This window comes from Gymnoscopelus microlampas (genome assembly GCF_963454915.1).
Source record: "Gymnoscopelus microlampas genome assembly, chromosome: 14".
Classification (NCBI taxonomy): Eukaryota; Metazoa; Chordata; class Actinopteri; order Myctophiformes; family Myctophidae; genus Gymnoscopelus; species Gymnoscopelus microlampas.
Window position 1 is genome coordinate 11,450,243 of NC_139951.1, and position 23,171 is coordinate 11,473,413.

Genomic DNA, 23,171 nt, shown 5'->3' on the forward strand with positions numbered 1-23,171 from the left:
GTGGGGTAGACCAGAGCCAAATTCCAATACCCCAAAATCTCGCTCACTCACACTCGGTCACTCCGGCTTGACCCGGAAATAGTTTTGTCCCAATAGGCTCTATTCACAGCAGCCATATTATGAAGACATTCACAGGTGTTACCAATGATACTAATGAAGGCTCTGTTCCATTTAGTGTAGCACAGTGGTTTCCACGACCCCTATAACTCTGAGAGTGTACAAATGGAACCAAATGGACCCTTACGGGTCCATTTGGTTCCATTTGTACACTCTCAGAGTTACATACCTGTAAGGGGCCATTTGAAAGCCCATTAGGGTCCCTGGACCCCAAATGTAAACCCACTGGTGTTTCCAGCGAGCCAACATGCACAACATCAGCACCCTGACTCTGTTTGACCAGAATGGAACAGAGCCTTCATTAGTATCATTGGTAACACCTGTGAATGTCTTCATAATATGGCTGCTGTGAATAGAGCCTATTTGCTTTTTGGAGGAGCCGAGTGGAGTAGCCGAGTGGGCTCCCCGAGTGCGCTTGGAGCGGCTTTCAGCGAGTGTACATTGAAGTTTTAGGCTCGGCAGAGTTTCACGTCTCCTCGCGGCAGGCTTCCGCGTCACGTGTACAGGTTTTCTTTTCCTTCCCCCGTGACGTATGCATGGTGCTCCTCCACATGCGGCCACACACAAACACTGCTTGAAACCCGAAACCATGCCGAAAACACCGCCGTGCGAGCGTGCGAGCGTACGTGCGTGCGTGCGGTGATGTCGTTAGTTTTTCAATGTAGTGGGTCCAGACCATGGGGACCTAGGGGTGGTTATTTGAATGAGTGCCAGGGACATTTTATGAGTGAATTGTGAAAATGTGCAGTGTTAAGGTCCTTGCATACTGGCGAATATAGCGAATATACGCAAAATTCGGACTCGTTCCGAATAATTAAAAGACGCTTTTTCGCTTCGCTTTTTCGCTCCATGTACGAAGCCATTGACTTTATAATTTATTTTTTTTTAAAAGCATTATTCGCACGAAAAAATCGCCCCGGTGTGTAAGGACCTTTACTGTTGTAAACACGTGTTTGATATTGTGTGCGTGCGTGCGTGCGTGCATGTGTGTGGTCATCATAGACTGAAAGGGTTGCCCATGATGACTCATTCAAACGCAGACACTTTTTTTTCGGGCCTAACTAAATGCATCGTGTGTCAAACTGCAGTGATTCATTTCAGCGCACAGAAAGAATACGCCGCGCGCCGCGCTGGTCAGAGGGTTCACAAGCTGCATCTCGTCACCGTTAAAATAAGACGCTCTTTGTATCTCGGCGCAAGAGCACTTAACCCTAAACAAGTGATTCTCAACCTTTTCAATTTCTAGAACATCTGATTTTCATCTCCCCAGTCTACGCTGTAAAATCTATTTCACTCACTCGCCTTCTCTCCCTCTCTCTCTCTCTCTCTCTCTCTCTCTCTCTCTCTCTCTCTCTCTCTCTCTCTCTCTCTCTCTCTCTCTCTCTCTCTCCCTCCCTCTCTCTCTCCCTCTCTCTCTCTCTCTCTCTCTCTCTCTCTCTCTCTCCTCTTCTCTCTCTCTCTCTCTCTCTCTCTCTCTCTCTCTCTCTCTCTCTCTCTCTCTCTCTCTCTCTCTCTCTCTCTCTCTCTCTCTCTCTCTCTCTCTCTCCCTCCCTCCCTCCCTCTCTCTCTCTCTCTCTCTCTCTCTCTCTCTCTCTCTCTCTCTCTCTCTCTCTCTCTCTCTCTCTCTCTCTCTCTCTCTCTCTCTCTCTCTCTCTCTCTCTCTCTCTCTCTCTCTCTCTCTCTCTCTCTCTCCCTCCCATCCTCACTCCCTCCCATCCTCACTCCCCCCTTCTCTCCCTCTCTCTCTCTCCCGCTCTCTCTCTCTCTCTGTTGGTGGCTCAGATGGAACAGATCCTCGCCTCATTAATCAAACCTCATTTCACACACACACACACACACACACACACACACGCACACACACACACACACCACACACACACACACACACTGCACACGCACGCGCGCAGAACTCCCCCAGAAAAACTTCTCATTTGCGTGTTTATTTGTGGCTCTCTTGTCATATTATCCTGCTGTCAGGTCCAGTTAGCCTCTCAGCCTCCCTAACAGACTGGGACTGTATGAGAAACCCAGTGTGAAAGAAGCAGCTACTTTACCTCCACCAAAACCCCCGACAGAGAAAAATGTCCCCTGTTGAAAAATAACTCGTCCGCCGGGGTTTTTCCAGACGTCTACGGTTCTGCGAGACGTTTTTCGACCTCGCCGCCACGGGACACATTGTGTAATGTGTTTTCTGTGCGGGGGCGTTGTGTAATACAGCATGGTTCTCAAGGTGAGGTCCGGGGACCACCCATGGGTCCTTGGCTAGGGCGTTCCCAGGGGGGTGTCCCCCAGCAAAATGTGTTGTTATAGCTTTGAAACCATTTTTTTTCTAAATCATAATTTTTTTTTGAAAAAAATCGAAAACATTTTTTTTCAGGATTTTTCAAAAAATAGCAGATCTACAAGCTCATAGCGCGGCACTCGGTGCCGCGCTATGAGCTTGTATATCTGCTATTTTTGAATAGCCAGTGAAATCTAAAGTGACACAGATGCGTTTCAGGTCTTAATGGGTTAACCACTTTACACCTATTATGCGTCAGCTATTTGGAAATAGCTGACCTACAGGCTACCTGTAGATTTCAAAAAATCGTGAAATAAACGATAAACATTTTGTAAAAGTTTCCAAATACATCATTCATTTGGGGGTCCTTGACATCAAAAACCATTGGTGTAACACAGTGTTTCCCAAGCAACGAGTCGGGTCGGGCCTGTTTTTCTGGGTCACAGTTCCATTGTCATGGGTGGCGAGTGAATTTCCTTCTAAATGTGTTAAATTATTATTTCAAAAGATTTTCAAAAATATTTAAAAAAAATCAGAACTTTACAAAAAAAAATGCAAACATTTTTCGAAAGAACTTCAGAAATGTCCAAAACAAAGAAACAACACAAACAAAAATAACAACATAAATGAATACATTTAAAAAAAAACTTGTTTGGGTTACGGGTAGACATCAAATGTATCTTTTGGGACTCAAACTATGACAATTTTCAGCTTCAGTGGCCTGATGCATACCAAAGAAAAAGGGCCATTTGGTTCCAAAACGTTCATTTCAAAAACAAATAGCACGTCCCGACGGAATGCGCTGTGGCTTATCAGCTATTTCTGCTACAGTATTTGTCATGCAGTGAAATGACACAGGGTTGAAGTGGTTTTGTTTACAAACGTAGCTCTGTTGCTCCGGAACAGAAGCGGCTATCTGGCACTGTAATGTAATGGCAGCTTGTTGAAGCAGCACTCATTACGTTTTATATCCTGTCCTGACACACACACACACACACACACATAATTACAACTGTAACAAACATCTATCACTCGGCCAAAAGTCCCGCCCACTCCACACACACACAAACACAAACACATTTAAGCAATATTCCACGCGAGGGTGTGCTTTATCGTCATTATTGGAGCAACAGTTCTGTAAGCACACCCACACCACATTATCCTCAAAATGTATCGTATTGTGGTGAAAACCTTTTTGCTAGTGATGTCTTCGTTTCCCTTGAAATAGGCCGACATGGGGAGAGACATTATCTAGTTCCTGTTCAATCAACTAGACAACTGTTTTTTTTCCCCTTCCCCCTTTTCTCCTCAATTTAGTCATTAACTACTGTATTTAGCCAATTAATTCCTCTTTGGGGTTCCAGCATCGTTTGGTTCAGTGATTCTTAAAGGGATAGTTCACCCCCAAAATGACTTTTTTTTTATCGATTAGTCACCCCATAGAGACTTGAATTCATGGAGAAGTTTTTGTTTTTGTCGCATTCCTAAGACAATAATTTGATGACCGGCAGCGGTTCCGGTAGGAACACACAAAGAGTCTCGTTTGTGTCTCCTACCGGAACCGCTGCCTACCGGTCCACTAGTCGTCAAATTATTGGCTTAGGAATGCGACAAAAACTAAAACATATCCATGAATTCAAGTCTCCATGGGGTGAACTATACCTTTAACCTTTCTGAATTTCAGGGACCCCCGGTAACAGCCGCTGCTGTTTTCAAATGTAGTGCCAATAGTCATGGATTTGAAGACGACAAAAGAGTCGAGCTGAAACCTTGTTAACACTGAATAATGGGGGGGGGGAAAAAAACGATTGAAAGTATCACTGCACTTATTCGAAAATAAAACAATCCCGAGCCTAATATCAATACCACACACACAACACCAGGCAGATTAAAACATTGTTTATCTTTCAGACTAATTATCATGATCATTATGAGTCACTCTAGAGGAAAGAAGCAATAGCTTAACCCATTAAGACCTGGAACTGTGTCATTTTTAGATTTGAGCTAAAAAGCATTATTTTACACTTTGGGCTATTCAAAAATAGCAGATCTACAAGCTCATAGCGCGGCACCGAGTGCCGCGCTACGAGCTTGTAGATCTGCTATTTTTTTAAATTCGTGAAAATGTGTGCAAATCTTTGAATATATATATTTTTAAAGCAAACATTTTTAACTCAAATCTTTGCCTCTGGGGGGTCCCTGGAACAAAATATTTTGATGGGGATCAGCGGCCAAATACATATAATTTTGGGGGTCCTGACACGAAAAAGATTGAGCATCACTGATATAGAAACATACGTTTTTCAGAATACTGTTGGGATTTAGGAGACGTGTAGAATCGGCTTCAGGTCTCAATGGGTTAACAACAGTTTATTTAAGGAATGAAAGCCTTAGAAAGCCCCCTGAGATTGAATCTCACACCGGGCGGTGTGTAGGCGATGTGTTGACTGAGCAAGGTTGAAACGTTATAACTTTATTATTATGAAAGTGCAATAATATCCGATTGCTTTGCTTATTGCTCTTGATATTCCGATCATATCCCTGTTCCTATACTCTCAGCTGGTCATGCAGTGTGGGTCATGATAACCCAAAAGAACACGCTGGCTTCTCCCTTAGCGATAGGGTGAGAAGTAGCCTGATTATCAGCCTGAAGCTGCGTGGAGCTTCAGTCTGACATTGGCTGCGGTGTCGGCGATTTCAAGGGGGAGGGGATTTGAATTTCCCTAGACCAATCGCAAGAGATCCACGGATCCGCCTACTGCATCCGACGTCATCGCACAGGTTGTTTTAGCAGATATTCGCCGATTGGTTTGTCGTTAGACCCGCCCCCACCTCCGACTATCATTGGACATGTATACAGTATTATGTACAGTAAAATGTGATGCCACATTAGGGGCGTCTGTGTGTCTGCTGTGTGTTTACTACACAGCAGTCATCTGTCTGGACAACTGACTGCTGTCGTGGTCTGATTGGCATGGCTGTGAGGTGGTCCCTGAAGCCCCGGTGGTCCCCTGAGAGCCCAATGGGCCCCTAAGGCACTGATAGAGTAGGAGGGATTGGAAAAAAAGGAAGGGAAGAGGGATAGACTGCTAATGGAACGGAGATAAGAAACGTTGAGGTGGGAGAGTTAGCCACACGCACGCGCGCGCACACACACAAAACATTTGCCAAATTGATGCCGCTTGCCGTGTTTCGGTTCTTCGTGTCATCAAATAGGCTCTATGCACGGCAGCCATATTGAAAAGAAATTGGGCCGCTTCTTACTTCCTTCACATGTGTTACCAATGATGCTAATTAAGGTTGTGTTCCAAACAGGGTGCTGATAGTGTTCATGTCGGCTCACTGTAAACACTCCGCTACACCAGTGGGTCTCAAAAGGTCCAGGGACCCTCATGGTTCCTTGAGGGGGTTATGAATGACCCCTTACGGGTGCGTGGGTCCATTTGGTTCCATGTGTACACTCTCAGAGTAATGGGGGTCCTTTAAATTGAAATGTCTTAGAACCACTGTGCTAAATGGAACAGAGCCTTAATTAGTATGATTGGTAACACTTGTGAAGGAAGTCAGGAAGCAGCCCAATTTCTTTCCAACATGGCTGCTGTGCATAGAACCTGTTGGGGGGGGGCGAGGCGAGAATATTTAAGGCCGTGCTATTTAAATTACGTTCGGTGCAGCCGCCGGATTTATCAACACCCGACCGTTCTTACACACTGGGACTGGCAGGATACGACCGGTTGATAAATCACAAGCGAGCCCCATTGTGGAAGGATTCCCTCGGTCCGATCTGGGCAGGTTTCTACGTTCCATTGATAAATGAGGGCCTTTGTCTGGTCCCCCCCTTCCCCGACCGACATTTGACACCCATTCTTTTATCTCTGAGACTCCAATCTATTGTATATACTCAGGCTCAGCACCCTGATGGCCTATAGCTGTGGAAACTGTGCCTTTAGTCAGTTGTTTGTTGGTTCATTTTGTTACTGCGGAGTTGCCAGCCTGACGGTAGCACTGTGATGAGACTGTACCTGGGGGGGTGGTGAGAGTCTCTGGTGATACGCTTAGCCTTGGCTACGTACCGCTTGGTGTTGGAGGGAGAGAAGCTCACACAGACACGCACGCACGCAAGCACGCACGCACGCACGCACGCACGCACGCACGCACACACACACACACACACACACACACACACACACACACACACACACACACACACTAAATGGTTAAGCTGTACATGAACAATGGTCAGATCTGCTTTTTTTTTATCGTACAAATGTGTGCAAATCTTTGAATATATATATATTTTTTACTCAAATCTTTGCTTCTGGGGGTCCCTCTGGAACAAAATATTTTGAGATGGGGGTCCGCAGCCAAATACATATAATTTTGGGGGTCCTTGCCATGAAAAGGTTTGAGAACCACTGATATTATAGCAGTTAGGATTTAAGAAGACATTTGTAGACGCGTCCCCGGATTGAATGGGTTACGGGTTAGAAAGGAGGAATTGTACTGTGAACATCGTGTGTGACTTCAAGCGATTGCAGCGCTCCCTCCTGCCTTGAGGGGGAGCTCTTTAGAAGCAGCTCCTTTGAGAGAGAAAAAAAGCGTTCCCTGTGTTCTGTTGTGAGCGCGTGTCTCCAGGCCTTTTCTTTGAACGTCTGATAGAACATAGTTCTGCGGTAACAGAGCCGCTCGCCCACAGAGACTTTCCGACACAAGTTCAGTTGTCAAACACACTTGAATGCTGAAGAAAATGTAACCGAAAACGCTTTGAAATGCCAACAGATTCAGTGCGTACAACATCTATATGTACTAACTAACATGTTCAATTCAACACGTTACATACATCCACAAAAGTCTATTGGGCTACTATTATCTTTGTAGTGATGTACCTCATGTACTGCTATCTGTTTTTTAACCCATTCAATCCGTGAACGCATCTGTGTCATTTTAGATTTCTTTGGGCTCTTCAAAGATAGCAGATATACAAGCTCATAGCGTGGCACCGAGTGCATATTTTGAGATGGGGGTCCGCGGCCAAATACATATCATTTTGGGTGGTCCTTGACATGGAAAAGTTGGAGCACCACTGATATTAGCAACATCAAAATATGTTGTTCCAGGGACCCCCAGAAGCAAAGATTTGAGTTACAAATGTTCGCTTAAAAAATAAATATATTCAAAGATTTGCACAAATTTTCAAGATTTTTCAAAAATAGCAGATATACAAGCTCATAGCGCGGCCGCGCTATGAGCTTGTATATCTGCTATATTTGAATAGCCAAAGTATAAAATAATGTTTATAGCTAAAATCTAAAATGACACAGATGCGTTCCCGGATTGAATGGGTTAATTCTTCTTTTGACCGGTTTCTTTCCTGTTTTTATCCTTGCTCTATCTCCCTCTCTCTGCCCCCCCCACCCACCCCTCCTTGTTGGTACAAAAATATATATTCTTTACGCCTGTAAAACCTGTGATTTGACAATAAAATGTATTCCCATTCTGATGTGTCTTAATGTGTCTTTATAAACACGTGTGTCCTCCTCCCACAGACTCGTCCAAGCTGCAGAACCCCAGCAGGAAGCAGTCCGTGTCCCGAAGTCTCAAGCACCTCTTCAACTCCTCCAACAAGTTTGTGAAAACACTCAAAAGGTTGGTATATACATGGTTACATTACATTTCCTATTGTCTGTCTGTCTGTCTGTCTGTCTGTCTGTCTGTCTGTCTGTCTGTCTGTCTGTCTGTCTGTCTGCACGCTGGGTGAGATCTTCTACTGTGAGTGCCTATACGCGGAAGTACCACCCAAAGAAGATACATTACATTACATTACAGTCATTTAGCAGACGCTTAAGTAGTGCATTCAACATAGGTAGGGAACGAAACTACTAATCACCAGAAGACTTAAGTGCATTTCCTGCAAAAACAAGCAACCAAGAGTATACCTAGCGCTAAGGTAAAAGTGCAATATATCAGCTACCTACTTTCTTAAACAGATGAGACAAAATAGCTAAATCAAATGAGCATGAGCTAATACAAAAAGTGTATCGACTAAACAAGATCCAATAAAACAGTACAACAATAGAACAAGAGTTCGTACAACTAGTTAACAACAAGTAAGCCAGCCAAAGAGGAAGGGTAGTGTTTCCTGAAGAGGTGGGTTTTCAGCCTGCGGCGAAAGATGGGCAGTGACTCTGCTGTCCTGACATCAGTGGGAAGTTCATTCCACCGCTGTGGGGCCAGAACAGAAAAAAAGTCGTGACCGTGTCGATCGACCAGAAGGACCCTTGAGTGACGAGGCAATCAGTCGCCCCGAGGTGGCAGACCGAAGTGGTCGGGCAGGGGTGTAGGCATCGACCATAGCCCAGAGGTAGGAAGGAGCTGTTCCTTTCACTGTCCTATAGGCTAGCACCAGGGTTTTAAACTGGATCCGAGCTGCTACGGGGAGCCAGTGTAGAGAACGGAGAAGGATAGTTGTGTGGGAGTTACGTTGATGCTTTACACCCAGTGGCTCTCAACCAGTGGTCCTTGAGGGGGTTCCAGGTTGTCCCCAGCTAAATGATGGAGAGTTGGAGACCACAGGGACCCTTATAGATCTTTAACTCTTGAGAGTGTGAAATGAAACCAAATGGACCCTTACGGGTTCATTTGGTTTCATTTTACGCTCTCAAGAGTTGAATTATTGTTAAACATCTGCATTACTTAAAGGATGAGTTCACCCAAAAAATGACGTATTTTCTATCAATTGCACACCCTATGAAGCCTTGAATCCATGGATTCTTTTTTTGTTTTGTTTTTGTTTTTGTCGCATTCCTAAGCTAATAATTTGATTCCCGTCTCCTACCGGCTAATGTATCCGGTAGGAGACACAAAGTAGATTATTTGTGTCTCCAACCGGAAATACACACGGTCATCAAATTATTGTCTTAGGAATGCCACAAAAACAAAAATAAATCCATGAAATCAAGGCTTCATTGGGTGTGTAATTGATAGAAAATAAATCCTTTTTTTGGGTGAACTCCTCCTTTAATTAAAGAATTGTTATTTTTGATCAACGTTTGCCTGTTATCACTCCTATGGTACTGTACCAACATCAATACAGCATGGAATTGTGAACAAAATCGTATCCAACGATAACAAAGTATTTGACATCTTGGGTCTGAGAGTCTAAATCTCATCGAACGATGATTCCGTGGCTCAAATGCCTAATAAATAATGGACCTTGATATGAAAAGGGTTGAAAACCGCTGCTTAAACAGCTGTTTAAAACCCCCACGTGCATGAAACCCGTGCTGTGATTGGGGGAAGTGCATACAACAGATAGAGACGCCCCTATAGACACGCTCTGCATTATGGGTCGTGACCAGGCTTTTCTCCTCGGAGATGAGAAAAGGCCGGGAGTGGAACGAGGCTAGTCTGTCTGTGAGGAGAGAAAAGCCACCTGATTAGCTGGCTTTGTTTTTATTGGTTTCTATGCTTTTCCTTTTTTTTTTGTGAGAGATATTTGTTCTTTAATTTTCTTCTGTGTTTTAACGATTACAGCGAGGGAGAAGAACTTTCAATCAGTTATCCTTCATTGGTGAACAATGAACATTGTAAAAAAAAAAAAAAAAAAAGCCTTGAGTACCTCGCCGCCGAAATGGCTTTTCTTCTATCAGCTACTCACCTTGAAAACATGTAGGATATTTGTTATTGTCACATTCCTTTATAGGAGAACCCCAAAACGAGAGAAGAAAGTAGATTAATAATAATTGTAAAAAGAAATAAAGAAAAAACAATAAGAGTCAAGATTAACAACGGCAAATGTATATGAAATATCAATTTATAAACCCCAACACAGCTCTCAGAGTATAATCCATGTGTCTTGTATCCAGCTGTATCGCCATTACTTCAAAAACACAAAGAATCTGCCATGGGTCTGGCTCTATACGTCCTCCTCTGTCTTTCTGCTGTGGTTCTTTTGATGTCTTTCTATCGGCTGTTAGCCCAGGCTCCATTATTCTGTCCTGGTACAGGGGTATCCACAGCACGGGTTCCCAAAATGTTCAGGCCGCGTTCCCCCCAAAATAATCCTATTTGAACGGGGGACCTCCCCAACCCTGACAAGCACTTGGAGTTGAAGGCATTACATTTAGTTTGACTCTGTTCCACGGATAAATATCGTGAAACTAGCCGAACTATAAGCTCACAAGGCCTCGCACTGCCTCTTTCTTATGTAATATTTGACAATTTGGCCAATTTGGTATTAAAGAGGACGAGGTCTTAAAAGTTAAATTCAATTGTCACTTTAGAAATGTGCAGATACCCTGTATACACTTATACTGTATGTTCGTTTGTTTACCGTTGAGTGAGAAAGCAATGTTGCGCATTAAAGGGATAGTTCACCCCCAAAAATTACTTTTTTCCTATCGATTACTCACCCCATGGAGACTTGAATTCATAGATATATATATATTTTTTTGTATTATTCCTAAGCCAATAATTTGATGACCGGCAGTGGTTCCTCTAGGAGACACAAAGTGTATCCTTTGTGTCTCCTACCGGAACCGCTGCCTGCCGGTATAGGCTGCACTGATCATCAAATTATTGGCTTAAGAATGCGACAAAAAAAAAAATATATATCCATGAATTCAAGTCTCCATGGGGTGACTAATCGATATAAAATATTTTTTTTTTTGGGTGAACCATCCCTTTTAACTCATTCAATGCCATGCTCATTTTTGAATTTTGGCTCTGAGTGCCACAGCCAAAAGTCATTGTAAAAAAAAAGTGCTTAGGAAGCGAGATACAGCCTTTTTAAGTTATAGGTTAAACAAGAAGTGGATGGAGCAGCAAATCTTCAAATCATCATATCTTGGGTTCTGAACATGTTTTTCCAAAAAACATTTTTATTTTATTTTATTTTATTTTATTTTATTTTTTTCATGACGTCTTTGACGCCTTGTGGCGCTCAGGGCGTCAGGCCACATGACGTCTTTGACGTCTTTTGGCACAGAATGAGTTAAGCTAATCATCTGGGGACCCCTCCAAAATAATTTGGGGACCCCCAGTTTGGGAACCACTGGTTTCTACAGTACCTGGCTGCAGTGTTCTATCATAAGGATAAATAGTTGACGTGTCTTCTCTCCTGGTCCAGGGGTATCTACCTGGCCGCGGTGTTCTACCATAAAGACAGTCTCCTGGTGACGGCGGAGGACCAGATCCCCATCGTGGAGGTGGATGACTCCTACAGCAGCTCTCTGATGCAGGACTTCCTGTGGTTCACCAAGGTAAAGAGCTCCACTGCTTCCTAACGCACCAGGCCAGTGACTCCAAACTAGGGTGACCACCTTCAAACAGACCCATTGAGGGACAGACGTACCCGTTCCGCGGGACATCGCGGGACACATGAGGACCGGGTGGTCCTCATGTGTCCCGCGATGTCCGATTTTTTTGCACGGTTCTGGGCGGATTGGGTTCGTTTTTTTCCAGTTTTTGGTTTCTTTATTTCGGTTTTAGGGTTAAGATTAGGGTTAGGTTAGGGTTATGTTATTTAATTCTTATTTTTGCCTGATTTTACCGATTTATTATCATTTTTTTTTTTTTTTTTTCATATCTTTGATTTTCGGGACATTGCTCTGCTTGTGCGGGACGCGGGACAGAGGGTCCAATTTCGGGACTGTCCCGCGAATTTCGGGACGGGTGGTCACCCTATTCCAAACACTTTTACCCAGTGGTGGAAAAAGTGCTCAAATGTTTTACTTAAGTAAAAGTATCAATACTGCAATGTAGAAGTACTTTGTTACAAGTAAAAGTCCAGAATTCAAAACTTACTTGAGTAAAAGTACGAAAGTAGTGGTATCAAAATGTACTTAAAGTACCAAAAGTAAAAGCACAAAAATGTTTGAAAATAGCAGATCTACAAGCTCACAACGCGTCGCGTCGCGATGCGACGCGTTGTGAGCTTGTAGATCGGCTATTTTCAAATAGGCTAGGTTTATAATGTAATCATTTATATCTGCAAAGTAACTAGTAACTAAAGTTTTTAAATAATTGTAGTGAGAGTAAAAGTGCAATATTTGCCTCCGAGATGTAGTGGAGTAGAAGTATTGGAAATTGGAAATACTCAAGTAAAGTACTTGAGTAAATGTACTTGATTACTTTACGCCACTGCTTTTGCCATTTCAAGGACCTACGTATTTGATATCGTTGTTGTCGGGCAGAAACCTCTTATCCCCATATTTTTACTTTATGTGTTTTTTTCATAAATGAACGCCCTAGTTGAGCATATACTACTACAGCGTCACACATAAGTAGCGGGTCTGCAAGCGACGCGTTTCGTAGTTCCGCTACTTTCGTAGATTTCGTAGATCTGCGTGGTTTCCTCCCGACAGAGACGATAATGCATAGTAGTTATATAGTAAATAACATAAATTATACATTTTCTTCGTCAAGTGCATCAAATTCTCTGAACAAACACCCCCACCTATTACTTAACCCATTAAGACCTGAGGCGATTCTTTAAAAAAATCTAGATTTTTTTTTTTCAAGATTTAAAAAAAATAGCAGATATACAAGCTCATAGCACGGCACTCGGTGCCGCGCTATGAGCTTGTAGATCTGATATTTTTGAATAGCCACAGAAATCTAAAGTGACACAGATGCGTTACGGGTCTTAATGGGTTAAATAATAGAAGAAAACAAGTCAAAGAAAAATAAATGACACATTTCTTCATTTTCATTGGGTTTCCTGGGTACAGATGGACCCGTACTAGTCTCGCGTAGCCAAACTATTCCACAATCTCTGAATGCTATATGGAGTCTGGAACTACACCTCCCGAAATCCGAGTAACGGAAGCTGGCATTTCCGGTCACGAAAATATATTTGAAAATATCTTTACATTTTACTTTTTAATTTCCGTTTCTGCTAAGCAGCAAGCTAAATATACTTAGATGATTTGTATTTATATTAGGATAAATTTGCGCGACTGTAAAGACGAAACGGAAGTGGGGAGTAGGCTTCACATCCGGTTTATATTCTAATCATGATCAGAGCTTCTGAGTCCCTGACTGTATGACCGGAAACATTTGAAAATTGTGGGAGGCAACAGTCTGGCCACACGAGACTAGACCCGTACAGACTCATAAGCGCAAAGCAGAAATTGACCTTTAAGTTCACAACTAGGAAATTCCCAACCTCCAGAAACTGCTTTCAAACAGTCAACTTGTGTTGACCTACAGTACTACTCGCTATGAAGTCAGTCATGCTCGTGTCGGGGGAATTAAAGCTCTGAAATGATATACAAACGTCCAACTATAAAGTTTAGAGGCGGAGATAGTTTTATTTTAATTATTTTTAATCCATTAAGACCAGGAACGCACCTGTGTCATTTTAAGATTTCTTTGGCTATTCAAAAACAGCAGATATATATACCATGGAGCAAGTGTCGCACTATGAGCTTGTAGATCTGCTATTTTTTTAACAATCATGGAAAATGTGTGCAAATCTTTGAATATGTTTTAAAGCAAAAAATACTCCGATCTGTGCTGGGGGTATCTGGAACAACATATTTTGAGATGTGGGGGTCCGCAGCCAAATACATATCATTTTGGGGGTCCTTGACATGGAAAAGTTGGAGCACCACTGATATAGCAACATACTGTTAGGATTCAGAAAACATTTTTAGAGATGTATTTGGCCGCGGACCCCCATCTCAAAATATTTAGTTCCAGGGACCCCCCCAGAAGCAAAGATTTGAGCTACAAATGTTCGCTTTAAAAGTATATATATTAAAAGATTTGCAAAAAAAAAATCAAGATTTAAAAAAAATAGCCAAAGAAATCTAAAAATGACAGATGCGTTCCCGGACTGAATGGGTTAACCCATTGAGACCTGAGGCGATTCTACATGTCTCCTAAATCTCAACAGTATTCTGAAAAACATATGTTTCTATATCAGTGGTGCTCAATCTTTTTCATGTCAAGGACCCCCAAAATGATATGTATTTGGCCGCGGACCCCCATCAAAATATCTTGTTCCAGGGACCCCCCAGAAGCAAAGATTTGAGTTAAAAATGTTCGCTTTAAAATATATATATATATTCAAAGATTTGCACACATTTTCACGATTTTTGAATGGCCCAAAGTGTAACATAATGCCTTTTTAGCTCAAATCTCAAAATGACACAGTTCCAGGTCTTAATGGGTTAAAGTTGTCTTGAAACACAGTGATGAAGGAGGTTCTGGTACATCAGGCACCGTAGGCCTAGAAGTCATCATGTTGCAACATGATGAAATGAACACGCTTTTATTGTAGGGTCTGGGTGCTTCCAGTGAACTACAATTTGTATTTTGTTGCTGTCGGGCAGAAACCTTGTATCTTTTATGTTTCAACTTCAACTAATGCCCTACTTTGTCATACTGCAGTGTCACACAAAAGAAACAAAAAATAGCCAATAAGTGCTGTGGCTGTGCTATTTTTTAGCCATTTTTTAAAAACATTTTAAGTGAAAGTGATTAAGCCTGTCTGTTGGTTTTATAAATATTGAGCTCCAAGGTTCTGGTTTATAAAAAAGACAATGGAGGTTTATTTCTACTAACGATTTATTGTTTGTACGTACGTACCTATGTACATGCGTATGTTTCGATTCATAACAAAAAACTGAGGGAACAACTTTATCGTAAAACATAAAATAGAAGTCCGCACACTGTAACTTTGCAAAAAGCTCCCAGTCAAGGCTTTATCTGTAGATGAACGTTTTCGACACAAGGTCTTCTTCGGAAATTCGAAGAAGACTTTGTGTCGAAACATACACACACATCTACAAATAAAGTATTGACTGGGAGCTTTTTGCAAAGTTAAAGTGTGCAGACTTCTATTCTTTTTTTATATTAACCCATTAAGACCTGGATCTGTGTCATTTTTAGATTTGAGCTAAAAAGCTTTATTTTACACTTTGGCTATTCAAAAATAGCAGATATACAAGCTCATAGCGCGGCACCGAGCGCCGCGCTATGAGCTTGTAGATCTGCTATTTTAGAAAAATCGTGAAAATGTGTGAAAATCTTTGAATATATATATTTTTAAAGCAAATATTTTCAACTCAAATCTTTGCTTCTGGGGGTCCCTGGAACAACATATTTTGATGGGGGTCTGCGGCCAAATACATTATCATTTTGGGGGTCCTTGACATGAAAAAGATTGAGCACCACTGATATAGAAACATAGGTTTTTCACAAAACTGTTGATATTTAGGAGACATGTAGAATCGGCTTCAGGTATCAATGGGTTAATCCACTGTTGGTCCTGCGCCTGCCGTCCAGCCAGGATGTGCCAGTTTAATTTCTTCTATGACAACTTAATCGTACCGCAAATACTGAAAATAGCCGATCAGTGCGTCACGCTGGACCTTTTCCACCCGCGAAGACGTGCTTGAATCAGGGACGCCAGGGTTTAATGTATTTAAATGTGACCTCACTTCCTGTTCATGCCCGCATAAAGCGACGAGCCATCGTTTTGTTCAGCTGTAGTGTTATTGTTTGACCTTTTATTCATTTCCTCTGTCTCTGTCTGTCAGGCTCTCTCTCTCTCTCCGTCTGCCTTTGAAACTTTAAAGTAACTCGATACTCATTAACCTCTACTTCCTTTCTGTCTCTGTCTCTGTCTCTTTCTCTTTCTGTGTGTGTGCGTGTGTGTGTGTGTGTGTGTGTGTGTGTGTGTGTGTGTGTGTGTGCATGTGTGTGTGGGATAGTTGTCGTGCATGTGGGATGACGTTCGGTGGCTGAGACAGAGCATGTCCGTCTCCATGTCCTCCTCTTCTACGCTCCAGGCCAGACACAAGATGCTGACCGCTGCTGGACAACTACAGGTCAGCACGCACACGCACACACACACACACACACACACACACACACACACACACACACACACACACACACACACACACCCCAGTGGTGTAAAGTAACTAAGTACATTTACTCAAGTGCTGTACTTAAGTACAATTTTGAGGTATTTCCAAGTTTCAGTACTTTTACTTCTACTCCACTACATATCAGAGGCAAATATTGTACTTTTACTCCATACAATTATTTGAAAACTTTAGTTACTTTGTAGATTTTGATTATTATTACAAAACATACATTAACCACTTCAGCCCTATATACATTTCGGCCATTTGGAAATAGCAGATCTACAAGCTCACAATGCGTCGCGATCTACAAGCTCACAATGCGTCGCGATGCGACGCATTGTGAGCTTGTAGATCTGCTATTTTCAAAAGATTCTTATACATTTGAAAACTTGTGAAATGGGCCATTCTGCACAATGAGTACTTTTACTTTAGTACTTTAAGTATATTTTGATACCAATACCTTTGCACTTTTACTCAAGTACATTTTGAATTCCGTACTTTTACTTGTAACAGAGTATTTCTACATTGCAGTATTAATACTTTTACTTAAGTAAAAAATAAATGTACTTTTTCCACCACTGACACCCACACACACACACACACACACACACACACACACACACACACACACACACACACACACACACACACACACACACACACACACACACACACACACACACACACACACACAATTCTATTCAATTCAAAGGGCTTTATTGGCATGAGAAAACATACGTTTACATTGCCACACACACAGACACACACACACACACACACACACACACACACACACCCACACCCACACCCACACACACACACACACACACACACACACACACACACACACACACACACACACACACACACACACGTACACGTATTACTATACATCATCATGATATTGGATCATGCAGACAACCCGAGGAGCAGTTGCCCCGGGATGAGTGTTTGAATGAAAAATAAGACTTACTACTTCTTCCTATTTCGGCCAATTCCCATCAGGGGGTCGGCCACAGCAGATCTGTTTCCATCAGGTTCTGTTCTCTGCGTCTACCTCGGTCACTCCAGTCACCTGCATCATGTCCTCTCTCACCGCATCCATAACGCATTTCTTCTTTCGAAATGTGTGCAAATCTTTGAATATATATATTGTTTTAACCCATTGAGACCTGAGGCCGATTCTTACTTATGTCTTCTAAATCCTAACAGTTTTCTGAAAAACGTATGTTTCTATATCAGTGGTTCTCAAACCTTTTCATGTCAAGGACCCCCAAAATGATATGCATTTGGCCGCCGACCCCATCTCAAAATATTTTGTTCCAGGGACCCCCAGAAGCAAAGATTTGAGTTAAAAATGTCAAAAATAGCAGATCTACAAGCTCACGCTACGAGCTTGTAGATCTGCTATTTTTGAATAGCCAAAGTGTAAAATAATGCCATTAAGCTCAAATCTAAAAATGACACAGATGCGTTCCAGGTCTTAACGGGTTAAGCGAACATTTGTAAAATATTTTGTTCCAGGGATCCCCCAGAAGCAAAGATTTGAGTTACAAACGTTCACTTTTTAAAATTCAAAGATTTTCACAAATGTAGCAGATCAAAAATAGCAGATCTACAAGCTCGTAGATTATAGATCTGCACATTTTGAATAGCCAAAGTTTAAAATAATGGTTAAAATCTAAAATAATAAAATAATGTAATAATAATAATGCATAATAAAATAATAATAATAATAATAAAGTAATAACAAAATAATAATGATCAAATAATAAAATAATGGTTCAAATCTAAAATATTAAAATAATGTAATAATAATAATATATATAATAAAATAATAATAATAATAATAAAAGTAATAGCAAAATTAATAATAATGATAAAATAATGGTTAAAATCTAAAATGACACAGATGCTTTCCCGGATTGAATGGGATCCTGCTCCATCTTCAGCATCCATCTCCCAATGTACCCCTCAGAGCTCCTCTGCACATGTGGAGTGTTTTGAGGTGGAGAAGCCTTTCTTTGGTGTGTGATGGACAAAAAGTCCATCAAGTAAAATATAGCCACAAATGGATGGAGAATTCTCCCTTTGATGTTGATGGATGAACAGCACTCAAAATCCAGCTTTTATCAAGTTTCCCAGAAAATAAAATGCTGAACTACTTGAAAGCTAGAGAGAGACGCAGAGAGACAGAGAGAGAGAAAGAAGCATTTCTTGCTGATTTGTTTCTTTGTACCATGAAAAGCTCTTTGTTCTTTTTTGTTTTTACTTTTGATACTCATTTTAACACCAGTTACTTTTGATACTTAACCCATTAAGACCGGGAAAACATCTGTCAATTTAGATTTTATCCACTTTAACCTTTATCTTATACTCTGGGCTATTCAAAAATAGTTAGTGCCGCGCTATGAGCTTGTAGATCTGCAAAAAAAAAGAAAAAAATGATGTGCAAATCTTTGCATACATACTTTGTTAAAGTGAACATTTGTAACTCAAATCTTTGTACATATGTAAATATGTACAAAATGCCACGGACCACCATCTCAAAATATGTTGTTCCAGGGACCCCTCCAGAAGCAAAGATTTGAGTTAAAAATGTTCGCTTTAAAAATATATATATATATTCAAAGATTTGCACAAAGTGCAATTATTAGTATTTAACATATTTTAACACATTTAACAAAAGCTCCAATTTGAGAACCCCTGAACTAACGGAACCCCCGGTTTCTCTCCTCCCTGCGTGTTTCTCAGAACCTCCTGGGAACGCACAACCTGGGCCGCGTGCACTACGAGCCCATCAAGGACCGCCACGGCAACGTGCTGCTGGTCACCATCCGGGACATGGACGGACCCTACTCCTTCTTCGGCGGCAAGTGGATGCAGGTGACCAAGCTGCAGAGCCAGAGGAAGTCTCTGTCCACGCCCGAGGAACCCTACGCCCTGGACATCGTCATCATCACCATACAGGTCAGAACATATATTAAGGGGCTAGCATCCGGCTTGTAAATTGAGGCTATATAAGAAGTGTGACAGTTCATATGAATGGCCTGTAGTCTCGCTGTTTCACCCCTGCTGGTTGCAGAAGCAATTAGGTCTATTCAAGCGGCTGGGTTTTGGACGAATTTTACACTTTATTGTATTACCTTAAATTATACATAGAGTTCAGACAAAAACAAAGACAAAAGTTTTGTAAGTTTCATATGCGAGTAGTAGTATTGTATCTATCTTATTAAGGTTTTATATTTATCTACTATATTATCTTTAAAAAGAAATCTTGAATTCATAGATTGAGCTGCACATTTTAAGTCATTATCTAGTACTATTATCCAAGTCTAACTATTCCATATTTGTATTTTAATTTTACTTTAACTGATATACAGTACATCTCCTTTTAATGTTTGTTCTAGCTCTGGTAATTGCTCTCATACCATAAGCCAAGCTTATTCTTTTATCTCACAAGTATGATACATACTAAAACAGATCAGTTCCGCAAAACTTAACCCTTTGGGGGCTGGTACATGGATCGTGTTTGTTTATACACACCGACCGACCGACCGACCCAGGCAGATTGCATTGTGAACAAAGACTTAACCACCGACCTCTCCAACAGGGCTATTCACTACTCCTAACCAGAGGCATATGTGACCATTTTCGACTGGAGGGCAGTCATCTCGCTGGTACCCATTCTTCAGGAAAGCAGAGAAAAACATTTTTAGCGGCGCTGGCGCCGCTCTATACATAGTATAGAGCGGTCCTGCTCTATACCTGGCTTTTCCGTCAACGTTCTGATTGGTCAGGTCTGTCAACGTTCTGATTGGTCAGGCCCGCCAAGGTTCTGATTGGTCAGGTCCGTCAACGTTCTGATTGGTCAGGCCCGTCGAGGTTCTGATTGGTCAGGTCCGTCAACGTTCTGATTGGTCAGGCCCGTCAAGGTTCTGATTGGTCAGGCCCGTCAAGGTTCTGATTGGTCAGGCCCGTCAAGGTTCTGATTGGTCTGATTGGTTTAGATATTAATATTGAAACACATATCTATGACAAAATGTATCAAAGGCGCCGCTACCTTCACACAGGTGTGATTTTTTAATCCAAAATAAGTTAATAGAAGAAAAAAGGAGACCACTTCAGCCCGATTTCAAAAGGGGCCATATAGGGGCCAGTATATGCCCATATATGGGCATATACTGGGGATCTCCATAGGGATCTCCATAGGGATATGAAAGGGACAAGGACAGACAGATAGAGAGATCCCCATGTATGGGCATATCAGTTGGATCTGCGGTGTGACGTAGGTGTGACGTTGTAGCGGCCAGAACCTCTAGTCATTATTGAGAAATAATGCCCTTTGTGATGATTAGGCTAATCACCCTGTCGGGATTTATTTCTCAATAATGACCGGTGACCCGTCAACTATCCCTTGCATGGCGTTCACTAGGTTGGGACCTACAGACACAGGTACGGCCGTATGGACACCCCAGAAACATAATGCCTCCGGCCCACGACTGTCACCAGTGGAGGCATGAAAATAGATGTGTAACTGTAACCCTACAATCCTGTGTGCTGTGTGTCTGTCAGGACATTCTGGCGTACCAGCGGCGTAGCGTCCACAGGCTGAGTCCAGGCCTGTACCTGGGCTACCTGAAGCTGAGCAGCTCCGTGGACCAGATCAAAGTCCTGGTGTCCCAGAGGACGCCCAACGTCCTCTGTCACGCCCGCGTGCGGGACAACGCCAACGTGTCCAGGTAAGGACAGTTTTAAAACGTTTTCAGTGTCAATCGGGACCCCGGAATTCATATGTATTTGGCCACAGACCCCCATCTGAGAATATATTTTGCCGGGGACCCTCATACAAGATTTGTGCTGTTAAAATATTTAAAATGTTTTCAATTATATATATTTTTTAAATAGTAGATCTACAAGCTCATAACGTGTGAGCATTTGCTGTCCGAGCCAGCTCAGTCAGTTGTTGCCCGTTGATAGCAGCAGGGTTATGGATGGCGGGGGCGCAGAGAGGTGCTGGTTGGCTGTTCAGCCTTTCAGGGAGAGGGGTTGGGGCTCTTTAGCAAACTGCAATGGAGGTGGTACTCGTAATCAATGTATTTTGTCTGCGTACAGTGCATAGTAGTGATGAGCGGGTCGACCCGTAACCCGCGGGACCCGCGGGTCAACCCGCGGCGTGGGTCGGTCGAGTCAGAATTTCAGAGGCAATTATGCGGGCTGTGGGTGAGCGGGTCAGCCGCTCCATGTTCAAATGTAAAATGTATTTTTAAGATGTATTATTTTTTTCATAACCCTTAACACATTGACTGCCAGAATTATTTTCAAAATCTCTGTTATTCATGCCAGAGATTTTTCAATGGGAAAAAAAAAGTACTCAAGAGCCGAGATACAAAATTTTAAAGTTTTAAGTTAACAAGGAAGTGGATGAGAGTAAAGATCTTCGAAAATTCATATCTCCTTGGTCTTTGGGTCCAAAAAAAAAAAAAAAAAGTAAAAAAAAAAAATTTTTTTTGCTAATATCGAATTAATTCGATCTAGGCACGCAAGTGATGGGATGCTAATATCGAATTAATTCGATCTTGGCAGTCAATGTGTTAACTGAAGCTCGTTAACGCTTAATCAACGATTAACAGATAAGAATGAAATATAGGCTACTATTTAGAATGGAGGAATGTCAGTGACTCACTCAGGGTCCCAAATTAACACCTACCAGTACTGCATTTGCAGTCAAGACACTGCTACAACAACCCAAGAGCGAGTAAATGTAATCTTTGATGAGTACGTCAACCATAAGAAAATCACTTGGGTAAAATTGTTAAAGCAGCTCACTTCATATTGAACTAGAAAAGTATTTGGTGTTAAAATGTATTAAGTATCAAACGTAAAAGTATAAAGACCTTTTCATTGCACAAAGAAACAAAACAGCCACTTCTCTGCTCTAGTTTTGAGTGCAGTTCATCCACTACAAACCATCCATTTGTATCTATGTGTTAGTTAGTTTTGTGTGTGTTTTGTCCATCTTCCATCTTTTCCATCTTCATCCACTTCAAACACATCATAAGAGCGTGTGCTCTTATCACCCCGGGTGCTCAAAACATGCTTTCATTCATACGAACATGGAAACACTTCACCTTGCCAGCCTGCTTATACAACACTCTTCTCACAAAGACGCTTCCTGTGCACAGAACACTATGACATTTCTGTTTTATTGAATATAAAATGAGAAATATTTGTATTATGGTTTGGCGATGAATTGGAATCTGCTTTTAGATAAAGCGCGTCTCCCAGCCATAGGGACTCCGTATCCCCCGTACATAAACAGCAGGTCTAAAACGACAGGTGGCAGCTGGGGTGGTGGAGGGTGAGCAGCAATCTTTTTTTTTTTTTTAGCAAAACAGCTGTGGTGAGAGCAGCAGCATCAGCATGAGCAGCAGCATCAGCAAGCCGGGATGAGTAGTGCAAAACTTCCAGTTTAACCCGTTAGCTCATTCAGTGCCAATGACGTCGCCGAAGTTTTTTTGAAAAAAAATGTTCAGAACCCAAGATATCATGATTTGAAGATTTGCTGCTCCATTCACTTCTTGTTTAACATCTTACTGAAAAAGGCTGTATCCCACTTCCTAAGCACTTTTTTTTTACAATGTATTTTTGGCTCTGGCACTCAGAGCCAAACTGCCAGAAATAAGTCAGGCACGGAAAGAGTTAAGACCGGGAATGCATCTGTGTCATTTTAAGATTTCTTTGGCTATTCAAAAATAGCAGATATACAAGCTCATAGCGCGGCACTCGGTGCCGCGCTATGAGCTTGTATATCTGCTATATATTTTTGAAAAATCTTGAAAATGTGTACAAATCTTTGAATATATATATATTTTTAAAGCGAACATTTTTAA

General features: G+C 41.8%; 1 protein-coding gene across 2 annotated transcripts in view; it reads left to right on the top strand.

Moving 5' to 3' along the window:
* The window catches only part of ankfn1a (ankyrin repeat and fibronectin type III domain containing 1a), an 88,274-nt gene that overhangs the window by 32,144 nt on the left and 32,959 nt on the right, over positions 1 to 23,171 (top strand). For both annotated transcript variants that reach the window (XR_014602334.1, XM_084079220.1), the window contains exons 8-12: positions 7,945 to 8,044; positions 11,526 to 11,658; positions 16,120 to 16,236; positions 19,033 to 19,248; positions 20,854 to 21,020. Coding sequence is in view for 1 of the 2 variants with exons in the window: in XM_084079220.1 (XP_083935346.1) it covers positions 7,945 to 8,044; positions 11,526 to 11,658; positions 16,120 to 16,236; positions 19,033 to 19,248; positions 20,854 to 21,020 (733 nt within the window). In the remaining variant the exon portion in view is untranslated. The remainder of the gene's footprint in view (positions 1 to 7,944; positions 8,045 to 11,525; positions 11,659 to 16,119; positions 16,237 to 19,032; positions 19,249 to 20,853; positions 21,021 to 23,171) is intronic.